Source organism: Tinamus guttatus, unplaced genomic scaffold, assembly GCF_059628265.1.
Source record: "Tinamus guttatus ecotype Peru unplaced genomic scaffold, ASM5962826v1 Tinamus_guttatus_pri_ptg000546l, whole genome shotgun sequence".
Lineage (NCBI taxonomy): Eukaryota > Metazoa > Chordata > Aves > Tinamiformes > Tinamidae > Tinamus > Tinamus guttatus.
In genome coordinates this window covers 2,282,622-2,297,035 of record NW_028289080.1, presented here as the reverse complement: position 1 = coordinate 2,297,035, position 14,414 = coordinate 2,282,622, and the positions used below count along the sequence as shown (strand labels likewise).

The following is a 14,414-nucleotide window of genomic DNA, read 5'->3' as shown; positions in this document are numbered from 1 at the left end:
GGAGCAAGGGCCCTCATGGATGACTCTCAAGATGACACAGAAAGTGCTAGCAAGAAGTTTCTTTGCCAGGAGGAGGTGGGGTGAAGAGAAGCAAAAGGAGAATGAGGATCCCCCTGAGGAGAGTGAGCGCATGGACCAAGCGATAAGTGGGGGCAGCAGCTTGGCGAGCGGGAAATGAGAGTGTCTGGGAGCTGGGTGAAGTTACCGCATGGAAAATCGTCTTTGAAGGGTCATGACAATCACGAGGGGTCCCCAAAAACTGGAAGAGAGCTAGGGTCACTCCAGCCTGCAGAAAGAGCAAGAAGAACCCAGGCAACTGCACCACCTTGATGCCCGACAAAGTGATGGAGCAGCTCATCCTGGATACCATGGCCAAGCACACGAAGGAGGATGATCCCCATATGAGAACAGGCTGAGGGGGCTGGAAGTGTTCGGCCTGGAGAAGATCGAAGGGGGTAACTTACCAATGGACATAAGTATCTGAAGGGAGGGTGCGAAGGGGATGGGGCCAGTCTCTTATCAGCGGTGCCCAGCGGTAGGACAAGAGGCAACGGGCAGACTGAAACACAAGAAGTTCCCTCTGAACATGAGGAAAAAAAAAACATAAAAACAACTTATTTCTATACTGTCAGGTTAACTGGATCACATTGCCCAGAGAGGTCGTGGTGCCTCCATCCTTGGAGATACCGTGGAGCTGCCTGGCCGGTGTCCTGGGCTCAGAGCGGCAGGGCAGGGCAGAGGGCAGGGCGGCTGGACTAGCTCATCTCCCGCTAACCCCGGTCCGCTGGGCAGCCTGGCAGGAGGCAGAACGCGCTCCGTGACACTTCCCCACGCGGAGGCCAGGGATATTCCAGCTCCTCGCGCTTTATTTCCCGGGCGCGGAGCGTTTAAAACCCCGGCTCCGGGGTTAATCCCACGCACGTTAACGGCAACCAAGGCGGCGGGGGGAGCTGCGCACGCGCGGCCGTTGGAGCGGCGCCGGGGTCACGTGTCCCGTCCCCCCCCGCCGGGGCGGGCGCGTCCTTCAGGCGGCGCCGCGGGGCCGCGGTGGCGGCCGCGGGCGATGGGGGCGGCGGGAGCGGAGGCGGCGGCGGGAGCGGCCGCTCCTCCTCCTGCGCCTCTGCCGCCGTGAGGAGCGGGGCCGGCGGGAGCCAGCATGCGGCGGGGGTAGGTCCCGGGGCGCGGGGGCTTGCGTGGTCTGCGGCGGGGGCACCCGGCGCCGCTTCGCCCCGTTTCGCCGTTGTCGCGGGCGCAGAGCACGGCGTTCCTGGGCACACGCGCGCGTCCGTGTCATCGCCCACATCTGGGAGCCCCTATATCCGTATGTACGCGCCTATATGCATCCTTCTCTCCGTGTGTAGCGGCCTTGGGGCGCAGGTCGCGGCTCGCTGCCCGCCGCAGGCGTTGGAAGCGGAGCGCCACGTCCCGCCGGGCGGGAAGCGTTCCCGGGAAGCGTTCCCGGGCGCGAGCCGCCTCCGCCTGCGTGTGAGGAGCGACCGCGGCCAAGAGGCACCCCCAAAACACCCGCGGGCAGCGGGGTGCAGCCTGGAGAGACCCCGGGCTGCCCGCGCAGGAGCAGTCCTGGCGGGTCAGCGTTAGAGGAAGCGTGTGGGGCCCGCTGGAAAAAAGTGCGGATCCTGCACATTTTTTTGCCTTTTCTACAGAATCCAACTTTAGAACTTTTTTTTTTTTAAGAAAAAATGCATATATATATATTTTTAAGCTTGCAATTTTTTGTGCGTGTGTCAGAGGCTTTGACGACACGAGCCTGCGAGGAGCCGGGCGAGCGGCTGAAAGAAGGTGCTGGGAAGAGGTTTGGTCTCAGCAGGGCTTCGCTTCAAAGCCCCAGCGGGAGGACAGCGCAGACAGGCAGCCAGCGGGGGGGGTTTATTTTATACAGCGCAGAGAGTTGCACATTGACAATACTCTGTGTGTGTATATACATACATATATATATATATATATATATGTATATTTTTCCTTCAGGAGAGGTTTCTAGGTCCCCTGGCATTACAGAGGCAGCGTGGGTGGGACTGTTCCCCTCGTGTGTGACCTCCAGTTTTCCCTCGTAGCGCATGGAGTCGAGCTAGAGACTTGCCTCCCAAGGCAGACGTCTTTTGCACGAGAGTTTGAGATATATATACATATGTATACATGGGACATATATTGTTATCCTATATATAAAAGTATATATACAATATGTATATGTTTTTTTTCTTCGTGTTAGATGTAAGAAGCAGACTGGCTGTATTGGTAGCTTAGCCAACTGCTGAAGTGCTCTTTTTGTTTTGTGTAGCTCTGCCTTTTTTGCTTGCTCTTTGGCCTTGCTTCTCTAGTTACTTTTTACCAGATTGGGTTTGAATTTAGCCTTTCCCCCATCCTTTTTTCTTTTTTTTTTTCCCCTCCTTTTCCTCATGGAAGCTGGAAATGCTGACACTAGAGAGGGCTTCTACTACATCACCCGGGAGAGGATTTGGCTCTGGAACACTTCTGCTTCGTGGCCCCCATAGCAGAGGACCTCCCCTGGCTTGATGGCAAGGATGGATCGGTCTCATTCGACCATCTCATTCACTGCTTTCCTTTGGGTCGTTCTCCTGTTTAATCCCTCCCTTTCCTTAGCGCTTGGACCCTTTTTGCTCCTCCTTATCCCATTAGTGAGGTCACTGCTCAGGTAAGTGATGCACATTAGCTAGTGCTGAGTGTTCTGAACCATCTCGTTCCTGCCTTTCCCCTCCCAAGCCAACATGCCAACATCCCCGCTGGACGGAGCAGGCTCGGCGCCGCCTGAACCCCACGCCTGCTGTTTCTGTCTTTAAGTGCCCTCAAGCAGCAGGTGTCTGTTCCAGCTGGGAGTTCTTGCTGGTCACGGCTCACTCATTAGGAGCATCCCTCCATTTGCCTGTGTTGCTTTTTATCAAGCACTTCCAGCCTGCTGAATAGCTTGATGTGGATTATCTTGGCCAGGTTATTACCAGGTTCCTTCTGCAGCAGGACTGCTGGGGTTTGCAGGGAGGAGGGTTAGGAGAATGTGTGACTGATGCTGTGTCTTTTCCTGCTTTCCCTCTTCAGCTGGGGAAACAGCGTTCCTGACCTGGACCTGTTGGGCACTTCCCAACAAACAAACCATCGGCTGCTTCCAAGGGTGTTTCTCATCCTGGCAGGTGTTGATCACCCCCAACAGACACCCTCCGTGTAACGTTTTGCTGTGCTGCCTCCCCCCAGCCAGGCCTGTTTTGAGGAGGACGGCCAGAAGGAGCCAGCTGTGGGACCCTGGAAGCCCGTAATGCCGTCCAAAGGGAGCAAGGAGGAGCTGGAGCGTCCGGAGCCAGGTGGGGATGAGAGCCAGTCCACGGAGCAGCTCAATGTGTCCCGGCTGCGCAGCTCCTCGGTGGAGATCCGTGAAAAGGGGTCCGAGTTCCTGAAGGAAGAGCTGCACAGAGCGCAAAAGGTAAAGGCAGGCTTTGTGGGAACGCTCCGGGTGGAGGTGTGGACGTGGGCGGTGGGTCCCTCTTGGAAGGGGCTAAATGCAAGTGCCAAGGACTGGAGCGGGTGGCAGAGGAGACCAAGTGCTTTGGAGCAGGACAGCAGCTGCGAGGCCGGCCCGAAGCCTCTGTGCCAGCCTCCAAACCTGGAAACCTGCACCAGGGAAGGCTGAGGTGCCGAAAGCGACTGCAGGCAGTGCTGGCTGTGCAGCCTTCTTGCTAGGGGCAAATGAGCAATTCCAGGCGGAGAAAGCGACCGCAGCTCATGGAGAGGTGCCTTTTGGGGAGAGTGGATGTGGTCCAGAGCCCCGGGAGCCTGGAGTCTTGGGGCTGTGGTGGGGAGGAAGGGTGTGAGTGGCAAGTGGTGGGGTGGGCAGACTGCTGGGTCCTGCAGGGTCCTCACGCATCCCTCCCCTTGACAGGAGCTGAAGCTGAAGGACAAGGAGTGTGAGAGACTGTCCAAAGTCAGAGAACAGCTGGAACAGGAGCTGGAAGAGTTAACAGCTAGTTTGTTTGAGGTACCGCCCTCTTTCTCTTCCCATCATTTCTTCATCCAAGCTCCCCTCCGTCCCCTCCAAGACATGCTTTGCCTGCACTTTCAGCCACGCTCCTCTCTCCCCACTGTTTCCTCCTTCCCCCTTTTCCTTCCCACTTGGAGAAGCAGAGCTGGGCAGCTCTAATCTCTAGCTGTGACTGGGCAGGGAGGAAGGCAAGAGCCCAGCCCAGCCTTTGCAGCTGCATCCTTGCTGAGGGCCCGGAGGGCATCCCCCTTCCTGGAGATTTTTAAGCTGAGTTTTTTTTCTGTTTGCCCCTGGCCGGAGCTACCGCCCTCGCTGATTCCTGGCCACAGCTGTGCTGCCAGGGAGCTGCGAGGAGCAGTGCCAGGGAGGAGCTAGGATGCAGAGCCGCCAAGCCGGGTCGGGACTGGGGCCAGAGGGAGCGGTCAGGGTCAGGTGCCGTTCTGTGATCACCCAGCAGTCCGTAGTGACAAGGCAGGTCCCAGACGGAGGCAAAAGCATGGAGGGAGGAGAGCGGGTGGCCGCTCCAGGGCTGTGACGTAGCGCAGGTCAGGGCCAGCAGCGAGGCCTCGGGTCGCGGTGTGGGAGGAGGGACGAGCTCCTGCGTTTGGCTTCCTTCACAACAGCCCTTATCAGCAAAGAAGGTGACCTTGGACTCGGCCAGCTCAGCTCCTAGCAGGGGGGACGCGCTCGGGGCAGCCCTGCGGGGAGGCTCCTCGCTCTGCCCGCTGCAGCCCCGGTGCTCACACTACTCCTTTCTCTGGTGCAGGAGGCGCACAAGATGGTGAGAGAAGCAAACACCAAGCAGGCGGCGTCGGAGAAGCAGCTGAGGGAGGCCCGGGGGAAGGTGAGAACTGCGCTCTCTGCGGCTTGCTCTCGGTGCCAGGCTCTTTTCTCTGCTGATCTGGATGCCGGAGGATCTCTGGAAAAGTGACCTGCTGCTGTTTAATTGCCACAGCAATGGGGGGGTGCAGGGAATAGGGAGCTGGGGACTAGAAATTTCTTCACTAAGCTACATCACGGGGCTGCTGAACTGGTTCTTTCTTGAGGACAAAGAGAAATTCCTTCTGGGTTGTGGGGTCCCTGAGGCAAAAGGTGCTTGGACTGTAGAGGAGGAGAGGGAAGAATGTCTAACGGTTGTCGCTCCTCTAGCTAATTCCTCTAGGAGATGGAGGGTGTCTGGGGGAGTGGGGAGAAGGCTTCATGCCTGGGTCTGTAGTTGGTGAAGCCTCTGCAGGGCTCCCTATGGCTTTGGTGTTTGGTGGAGGACCGCAAGGCTGCAGCCTCTTGCCTTGTCTCCTCAGATTGACATGCTGCAAGCCGAGGTGACAGCTTTGAAGACTCTGGTGATCACGTCCACGCCTTCCTCCCCAAACTGGGAGCTGCACCCGCAGCTTCAGGGTCCCGCCAAGGCCGTCTTCAGGAAAGGGCACGGCCGAAACAAGAGCACCAGCAGTGCTGTGGTCACGGCTGCCAGCCCGAGCGCGGCGCCGGGGCCCGTCAGCCCGGAGTGCAAGGAGGTGGGTGAGGACGAGGGACCCCGCCAGCCTTGGAGCCGCTGCTGTTGCTGCTCTGCTCCCAGGACTGCGGTGGCCCTGGGGCTTTCTGGGAAGCTCTGCGGTTTCAGCGTTGGGAGAAACTGTGTTAGCAGCAGCACGGCTTGTTCGTCGAATTGTGCTGAGCCAGGTCCTGGGCCGGGGCGGGGGTTCGTTTTTGTGGAGACTTCCCCTTCTGGGAACAGCATTCTGCATCAGGACAACTGCTAGAGGAAGCAGCGTGCGGATCCGCAAAGGGCACGGACGGATCCAGGAGCTGCTGAGGAGGAAGCTGATTTTCTGCTGCCTCTTGACAGTCGAAACTGCTGCCTGCTCTGACCTGCTGGGCTTTGGCTCCCTCCCTCTGCCTAACGTGGCTTAATGGTTGAGGGCAGTAGCGCTCCCCCATGGATATCTGGTCTGTCTCCTATCTGTTTTGAGGCGTGTTGCTGCTCTTCCTGCAGTTATTCCATGTTATTGGAGCTAGTTGCCCTGTCCTGACACAGCAGTAGCACCAAGAGGCTACGGCAGAACGAAACCTGAGAGGAAAATCAGCTCCGCAGCTGCAAAGCTGTAGGCTGCTGATGTCTCTCGGTCAAGCAGGGAAGAGTCCAGATGGGCTGGAAGTAGGAATCCAATATATAGCCAAAAGCTACTTGTGGGTGTCGGGAAGAAAAGTTCTTAATCTTTAGGTCCTGCAACCTCTCCACTGCTAACAATTCCTTTTCTCAGGACAGAGGCGCTCCAAATTAGAGACCCCTGTGTTAGATTATGTTTTAAGCATGAGGGCATCGTCTTTAAACTTACTTTGTCTCTCGAATTCCTTGCTGGCTTGCGTGCGAGGTGATAAAAGGGAGCCTGCCATTTGGAGCGTAAACTTTGTGGAAAAACCCGTGCCTTAAACTGAGCCTAAAAATGGCAGAGTCCATTCTCTTCCCCTCGAGCTGAAGTCCAGCGTGTGTGTGTTGTGCTCTTTTTCTTCTTAACCTCTCTTTCTCGTGTGTGTCTCGCCCATTTCCTGGCCTGTCTCTTGCTGCAAGCCGGGGGTGCCCGCTCTGCTCTCCGTGCTGCTCTGTGTGCTCCCCGGGACGATGCTCCAGCTCCCCTGGGAGCCAGCCTGGCAGCCTTCATCGGCAGCCTCTTCCTCGGCCTCGCGGCAGGTAACGCTCGGGCAAAGCGCCGACACCAGCGCCGGGCCCCTGGCGCCTCCCTCAGTGCAGCTCTTTGGGTCTCACTTTCTTTTATGCCAAACCTGCATCGTTTTGTTTTGGTTTCCCTTTGTTTCTCCAATTGTTTTTCCATCTCGGGGCTCCGCAGCTGCTTCCCGACACCGGGTGAGCAGTGTCCATGGCCCAGAGCGAGTGTGCTGGCACTTGGGCCTTTCTCAGCTTTCTTCACTTGTTCTCTGTGTTGCTCAGCATTTTTTTTCCCTCCTTTTGGCAGCTTTATGGGGATTTGCAGGCTTTTTAGGGAGCTGCTCTGACAGTCAGGTTGGTGGTGGTGCTGAAATTCCGGGTGCTGGGGAGTCTCCAGCCTGCTGGGAATGCAGGATGGAGGGAGCAGCCTTTCGGCTGGCTCGGGGGAGCTCTGTCCCGACTCCCTTGCTGTGGAGCAGGGGCAACGCTTGAGAGCCCATCCGTAAAGGGAACGAGTAGGCACTGGAGTCTGGATCTAGTCCTGCTCTTTGGACCTGGCATCCTGTGCTCTGCCAGCCCACGTGGCTGCCCGGTGCTCCCGTTACTTCTGAGAATCCCCAAACACACTCTGCCTCCAACTGAGCCCTTTCTCCTCTCACCCTTCTTGAACGCTTGCTGCAGGTCGACTCCATTTTATTTGCTGAGTTCCAGGCCTGGAAGGAGTCTCCAACTCTGGATAAATCCTCCTCCTTCTTGGACAGAATTTACCGAGAAGACGTAGGACCGTGTCTGGACTTCACTAAGCAAGAGGTGAGTGCTGGAAAAGTCCGAGCAGAACTGCAGAGTGGGGCAGCACCCGAGTTGTGCCCTCTCCGGAGGGCCCCTTGCACGTGTGCAGCCGCTTCTCTTTGCTGCAGCTCTCGGAGCTGGTGCGAGCAGCCGTGGAGCAGAACACACTCACCATCGAGCCCGTTGCTTCGCAGACGCTGCCGGTGGTGAAGGTGACCGCAGCGGAGTGCGGTGGGCCCAAGTAAGGAGCCTTTCTTATCTTCTCCTTTTTCTTCTCTCCACGCCGGTCTTTTTGTGCCTCCATGTGGGGTTTGGGCAGGCCTTAGAGCCAGGGGAGCTGAAAAGCTACTGGAGCCCAGCTGACTGCTCCTGGTTTATCAGCAGCACTACTTCAGCTCGGTTTAATACCCTCTTATATGAAGAGCTGGCTATCTTGGCTCACCTGATGTACTGGCACTGTCTGGCGAGTACCTTGCTGCTGTGTTAGTGCTTTCAAGCTCCTCAGAGTGTCTTTTTTTTCCCACCTGTCCCTTCCTTCCTACAAGGTGAGCCTGTTTTCCCCTTCCTTTCTGAAAGGCAAGCCCGTTTTCCCAGTGTCTGCAGGGTGTTTTGGGCCAGGCTAGGATGAGAGGCAAGGCAGAACACTGTTACCTCGGGTCCCAGGGAGGTCTGAACTTGCCTCGTGTTGCTGCCTTCGCTGCCCCGCGGGGTGTTGAGGCTGGCTCGGGGGAGATCCCCTCTTGCTGCTTTCTGTCTCCCTCGCCTCGTGCTGGAAGGGGCTGTGGTTGCCCCAGAGCTCCGTGTTCAATGTCTCTTCTCCTCCTGCTTCCAAGCAGAGTCTCTTCTGGGCTAAGGCCTTCCTGTAACTGAGCTCTGCTCATGGGCAGCCTTCCTACCACGCTCACGTCTTCTCTCAGCTCCGCGTTGCTCTCCATGTGTGGAGCAGTGAGGCCTGTGCCGAGAACAACCCATCCTGTGTTTATCCCCATCCGTTTCCTCCTCCTCATTATTTCTTTTGTCTCTTCACAGTGGCTTCCGGTCACAAATTGTAACGTAAGTGAAGTACTTTTTTTGTTCCATAGTCAGTGAGCAAAGACCTCGGATCCTTTAACAGGCTACTAACTTAGTGGGGCTTAGCAGCTTCGAGACTAGCCTTGCACTAACCCAAATTCTTAATGCTGTTTCTTTAGCCACCCGCTGAGGTGGCAAGCAGCCTCACTCGTGGCAATAAATGGCCCCAAAGACACTGGTGTTCAGATGCAATATGCTGATTTTTGTCACTTTTTTGTCACCTTCATCATCTTGTGCAATTTCCTTCTACCATTCACACAAGAACAGGCTCCCCTCTGGCTGGGCCCGTCCTTTGCCGGTCTCTGTGGGCTCTGAGCCTTCTTGAAAATACTTCTCCTGTATTGGTGGTGAGAAAAGCTGTTTAAAACTTCTCGGTTTAAAATCTTTCTTTTGAAGTTTCTATCTTATACTTGCCAGGTGAGTCGAAAAGCACCAGAACGGCGGCAGGTTCAGAGGAATTTCAGGGCCCTGCCAGTGAGAGGGCTCAATCTGTTCAAATGCTGGAATTGCCTGTCCTGAGACCACATTGCATCCCCTGGCAGCGCATTTGCAGCTCGGCGGGGAAGCAGAGACCCTTGGGCAGAAGCTCCTGCAAAAACCTCACCCGAAATTGAGGAGATAGGGAGCTCAGATGATGCTCATAGGCTGCTTCATGCTGACTTCTTTCATGTTTTCTGTGGGTCTGTCTAGGCTGCCTGCCAGGAGAAGGATACTCGCAGAGTTTACTTGGGCATGGAATAGCTCATGGCAGCAAATATTTAGTCTAAGGCCTCCTAAAGCTGCTATTTCTGGAAGCTTGAGAGGAGCAAAAGGTTTTTCTCAAGCCCTTAGCCCTGTTTTTCACTTCTGGAAGCTGCTGACGCAGGTCTGGTTTCTGAGCTCCTCTTCTCGTCTCTTTTTGGGGATTTTCTTGAGCCAAGAGTTGCCCGGTGCTGCCGTGGCCCCGCATTGCCGGGGGCTGACGTGTTGTTTTGCTTTCCCGCAGGAAGTGCGCTCTGAGCGGCCTCCCCAGGACTTGCAAGCACCGGATCACGCTGGGGGATTCCGGGAATTACTACTACATTTCGCCATCCTGCAGAGCCAGGGTGAGTCTTTCGTCTTCGTGGGCTTCCTTGGCTTCAAAGTCCCTTCCAAATCCCAAGAAGAGCTGGAGCTCTTGCCCACTTCCTCCTGGGTGGTGCAATATCATGGGTTGAGATTGCAAACGATCCAAATTGTTACTTTTTACCAGCTTTTGTCTTTTCTCTTCCCCTCTGACAATATGTGGGGCTATTTGCTAGGCGCTTGGCCGTGTTGAGGGATGGTCTTGCTGGCTCCTGTGGCTGCCCCCTCGGCAGGCCAGGCCATTCTGTAGCTGATCCCTCTCTCCTCTCTCCCAGATCACGGCGGCATGCAACTTTTTCACATATATCCGCTATATCCAGCAGGGCTTGGTGAGGCAGGACGGTAAGAGAGGGGGTAATATGGGCTGCGTGTGGCAGGGGTGTCTTCTGTGGGCCAAGGAATGGGGTGTCCCCTCTGCCTGCATCCTTGAGAGATGCCAGCAGAGAGGTCAATGAGTGGGAGGGAGGTAGCACCCCCTTCCTTGCTCATCAGCTCGCTGGGAGCTTTGCTCTGGGCTTGAGCTGCTCGTGGAGTGACCTGAAGGTCCCTGTGTTGTGTCTGCATCCCCAAATTGTGAACGAGTTTGGGCTGGGCCTAAACTGTAACCCAGCTTGAGGTGCTGTGGGGCTGCGTGTTGCTTACTGTGCGTTTTTGTTTCTCGTTTTCTCCTCCTCCTGTCCCACCCCGTTGCTTTGCAGTGGAGCCGATGTACTGGGAGGTCATGCGGCTCCGGAGGGAGATGTCTCTAGCCAAACTGGGCTTTTTTCCCAGCGAGATGTAAGCTGAGGGCCGAGCGTGGAAGGAAAGCGCTCCCGGACGCGCGGCTGCCGCCTGTGCTTCGCCGGACGGATGCTGTGGACCTGCTTCCTCCCTCCCCTCGCTCCCTCTGTCCCGCGCTGATCACGGAGCAAGAAGCACAAGTTCCCCCTTGGGCTGTCCCGCTTCTCCAGCCGGGCCTGGAAGGCAGCCCCGCGCTGCCCTCGGAGCCGGGCTGGCCCTGGCTGCCCTGGGGGTGGCCGTCCACGGACAGGCCCCTGTGGAATTTCCTTTATGAGTCCGTCTGACGTTTTTAAAGTTTTGTTTTTATATGCAGCCTGCTTTGGCGTAGCCCGAGGCTGCCTCTCGGGACAGATGCTGGCAGTCTGTCCACCCTGTCCTCGGGGTGCAGGGTGCTGTTGCCCAGCTGTGCACTGGGCCCCTGCTCCTCAGTTGCGCCCTGCAATGCCAGCAGCAAGGATAATCTCATGGAGAGCGTGAGCAGCCTGCTTCCAAGTGCTTCCTTGCTCCTTTTAAGGAGCCTTCGAGAGAAGCCGCCTGCTAGCCAAGTCACAAAGAGGGTTTTGTTCCTGTTCTCAGCTTGCCATTTGGCGCTGGGCTGGGTTACAGGCCGCACCGAGGCCGGAGCTGTGCCCCTGGGGCCCTCTGCACAAGAACATGAGCAGGGAGATGGTGGAACTCGCAGCTGGTCGCTGCGCCTGGGCCAGAATGTTTTCTGAGGACCTGGAGAATCCGTTGCAGTAGGTCTGTGTCGAGGTTGCCCTACAACAGTCCTAGGTGCAGAAAGCCCCCTGTGCTGCTCTTAGATACAAATCTCTGCGACAGCCAAGTGTTTCTGGGCTCTCCCTCCTTTGAGGGTTGCGTTGGGCACTGCCCTCCCCACTGATGCAGTGGAAACTGTGGTCCCAGGCAAGGTTCTTTTCTGCTTCCACAAGGTGCTGTGTACAACATGGGCTGCGTTAGGACCCAGGGATTTCCTCCCCATCTAAGAGCCGGCCTGGAGATTCCCCTCTGCAGAAACGCAGCCTTTTGCAGGCTGCCATCCCCAGTGGGAAGTTTGAGACATTTTTGCATCCTTAGCTCCACTGAGTTTCATAATCTCCTGGGGGGATTCTGCAGTAGGAACTTCCTATCTTTGGTGGAAGAAAATGGAGCTGCTGTTGCCAGGGAGGAACAGCTGGGGAAAGACCAAGTTTTGGGTTGGGAGCTAACGCGAGGAGACCTTCACAGCAGCCCCAAGAACGCTGTGGAAGACCCTCGTGAGCGCAGGTTTTTCTCTCATGGAGCAGGGACTTGCTGCATGGTGCTGAGTTGCTCCTCAGGGAACTCCTTTCCTTATAGCCATGCTGGCACGCGCAATCACTTGCCGAGGGTGAGTAGTCACTCGAAACACGAGCTGGCATCCCTGGGGCTGGGAGAGCGCGTTGGTGAAAACGCATCCTGCGTAGAAATCCAGCTCCGAAGGGGCTGGAAGGCAGAGCGGTGGCTACTGTCCTCGTGCTGCTTTTGCCTCTCTCATGGCCGAGTGCCTTAGCCGTAGCTAGGTAAGTGCGTGTGCCTGCTACTCTGCTCCAAAGAAGTGAGTTTTTAAGGCGGGGGGTAACGGTGTGCAGAACACATCTCTGGTGTAGAGTCGGGTCTTAAGCTGGTGATAAACCTGCACAAGCTGGTGATAAACCTGCACTTTGTTTTTGCTGTTTTCTTTGGATTTGTGGCAATTTGACATCAGCTGTTCAAGGAGGGGGAGGGGAATAGAAATATCCTTCCCCTGCTGCAGGCTCTGGCTCAGGTAGACTCCATTCATGGTAGTTTTCCCTTGGATCTGTTCCCCCGGATCCCTGGATGTCCACATGCTCCCAGTGCCACTAGCTGCCTCATCTCAAGTGTGGCTGTGCTGTGGGAGTGAGATGTTTTGGTTTGTGGGATCCTCCACCTTGTCACTTTTTAAAAGCACTTTGGGATGAAAGGAGTTGGGGAAATGCATTGCGTCAGGTGGCCTTACGATTCGAAACACAGCATAAAGGACAACTTGCAAATCCAAAGTCACTCCGCTGACAGCGGGATGGTTGCACCCTGCTCTTTGTTGAAGGAAAATAAACGTTTGCTGTTAACCCCCTGAGGCCTGGTTGCATTTCTAGGGTTGGACTGGTCATGGTCTGCCCTGAGGTGGTCAGAGGAGGGTTACAGGAGGCCCTGCAGGGTGGGGAGAAGGTGCTGTCCTCCCCTGCAAGGCAGGTACGGTGGTTGGATCCTCATTCTGGGGTAAGAAGCTGTAACCTTGCAAGCAGAGGAGGCACCAAGCAGCCTTTTAACTGTGCTGCCGGGCTCCAAGATGCTCCGGGTGCTCCTGCTCTCTCCTGGGCAACAGGAACCTTCTTCCACAGCCGCTCTTTGCAGTCCCTAAGCCTGGTGAGCACGATCCCGGGGCAACAGAATTACTTGTGAGGCCTCTTCCTGGCCGGCTGCAGAAATGACTCCCAAGGTTTTCCCAGAGGAACATGAGCTTTTCCCAGGGCCGTTCCCGATTTGCTCTCCCATGGGCCATGCAGAAAGGCTGCCTTGTCAGAGCAGCAGCTCTGGATCAGTGCGCGTAGCCGCGCGCTCAGGGCCGGCCAGCCACAAGAGGGCACAGATGGATTAGGCAGAGAGGCCTGTCCTGTGCCAGCGGGGCCTAGGCGGGCAGAGGGAGGCCCCAGGGGAAAAGCAAAGCATGGAATCATCGTGTTTGGAAAAGGCCTTCAACAGCAGCGAGTCCCACCCTAAACCCATCGCCACCCTGCCTGCTAAACCATGTCCCTACCGCAGCCTCGTGGATCTCCTCCAGCGGAGTCAGCTCCTCAGCTCTTCTCTGGACTCCGGGAGGGCATCCTGTCTGCCATCGAGCTGTTCTCTGGGAGCTTTTGGCGGGTTTATCTCCATGGCCTGGTTTTCTTGGCAGCTGTGAATCTGCTCCATGCCTTCCCTCCTCTTGGCCTGTTACCATGTCCATGTGTCCGGCAACACCAGTCTTTTGGTGACTCTTGGAAACACCTTGTCCTGTCACGCATGCTTGTTCACATGCTGGACACTCATGTTCCCCGTTGATGCTTAGCGTGGTGCTGTGCCCTGGTGGTGAGGAGCTCAAGAGGACAAAGGCAGGTGGATACGTTGGTTCTGAAACTGTAGCCAATGGGGGAAGGTGCGAATTATGCCTCTCTTGCTCAAGTGGGCTCAACCACGGCCCAAGAAGCCTTTCCACGGCCCAGAGTCCCGGTGCAGCATCAAGGAAGCTCTCTCTAGAGCTAAGCCGGAGAGACCAAGCTCGCAATGAATGATCGCTAAAGATAGTTGTGGTGCAATTCCTTAGGGACTGCTGTGCTGCAGGATGGGAAGAAGAGCTATCATGTTTTGTGAGGTATTTTGGGTTGAATCACGGAGCATGTGGAGGATACGTGTACTTGAGGAAGACCCTGGAGTGAGATAAAACTCGGAGAAGCTCCTGTGCTTCAAGTGGCACTTGTGGCAGGTGGTGTGCGAAGCACTGAGGGCTGGAGACGGTGCAGGAAGAGGCCTCCTCAGACACCTGGAGAATGAGTCTTGGGCCTGGAGAAGAAGCTGTAGAGAGGAAAAGGAAGGTTTGGGGTCTCTTCAGGAGACGAAAGCTGAGTTTGCTTCACACTCTCCCTGAGGCAGAACTGCAGGGGGACAGTAGCTGAAATAGCTGCCTTCATAGATGTGTTTGCCTTGTTTGAAGGACAGTGGGCAAAACCATCATAAATCTTCCCCACCACCAACCACAAAGAATCCTCTTATCAAGGTTTCATACAGTTGAAATTCCATGTCCATAAATCAGCCTTTTTATAATTCCTTTCTATTACCAGGACCTGCAAGCAGAAAGGGATCTGGGTGTGAGCTGGACTTCATCTTAGAGCTGCTGGTATCTCTCTGGGTATCTATCTATCAGGCACACAGGACTCACAGAAAAGGCCCGTTCTCTGCTCAGCCTTCCAGGCACTACCTTTA

The 14,414-nt window shown here is 56.1% G+C and overlaps 1 protein-coding gene across 2 annotated transcripts; it reads left to right on the top strand.

The window, feature by feature from the left end:
* The first annotated feature begins 1,096 nt into the window (after nucleotides 1-1,096).
* On the top strand, nucleotides 1,097-10,432 carry RAB3IL1 (RAB3A interacting protein like 1). Of its 2 annotated transcripts, XM_088534294.1 has the most exons (11): nucleotides 1,097-1,167; nucleotides 3,223-3,448; nucleotides 3,905-4,000; nucleotides 4,770-4,847; nucleotides 5,305-5,520; nucleotides 7,353-7,481; nucleotides 7,589-7,701; nucleotides 8,490-8,513; nucleotides 9,517-9,616; nucleotides 9,911-9,977; nucleotides 10,334-10,432. In XM_088534294.1, the coding sequence occupies exons 1-11, from the start codon at nucleotides 1,157-1,159 to the stop codon at nucleotides 10,414-10,416; spliced, it is 1,143 nt and encodes a 380-aa protein (XP_088390420.1). In that variant the 5' UTR covers nucleotides 1,097-1,156; the 3' UTR covers nucleotides 10,417-10,432. The 2 variants fall into 2 exon arrangements, with proteins under 2 accessions (XP_088390420.1, XP_088390421.1); XM_088534295.1 differs by lacking the exon at nucleotides 8,490-8,513.
* Nucleotides 10,433-14,414: the final 3,982 nt, after the last annotated feature.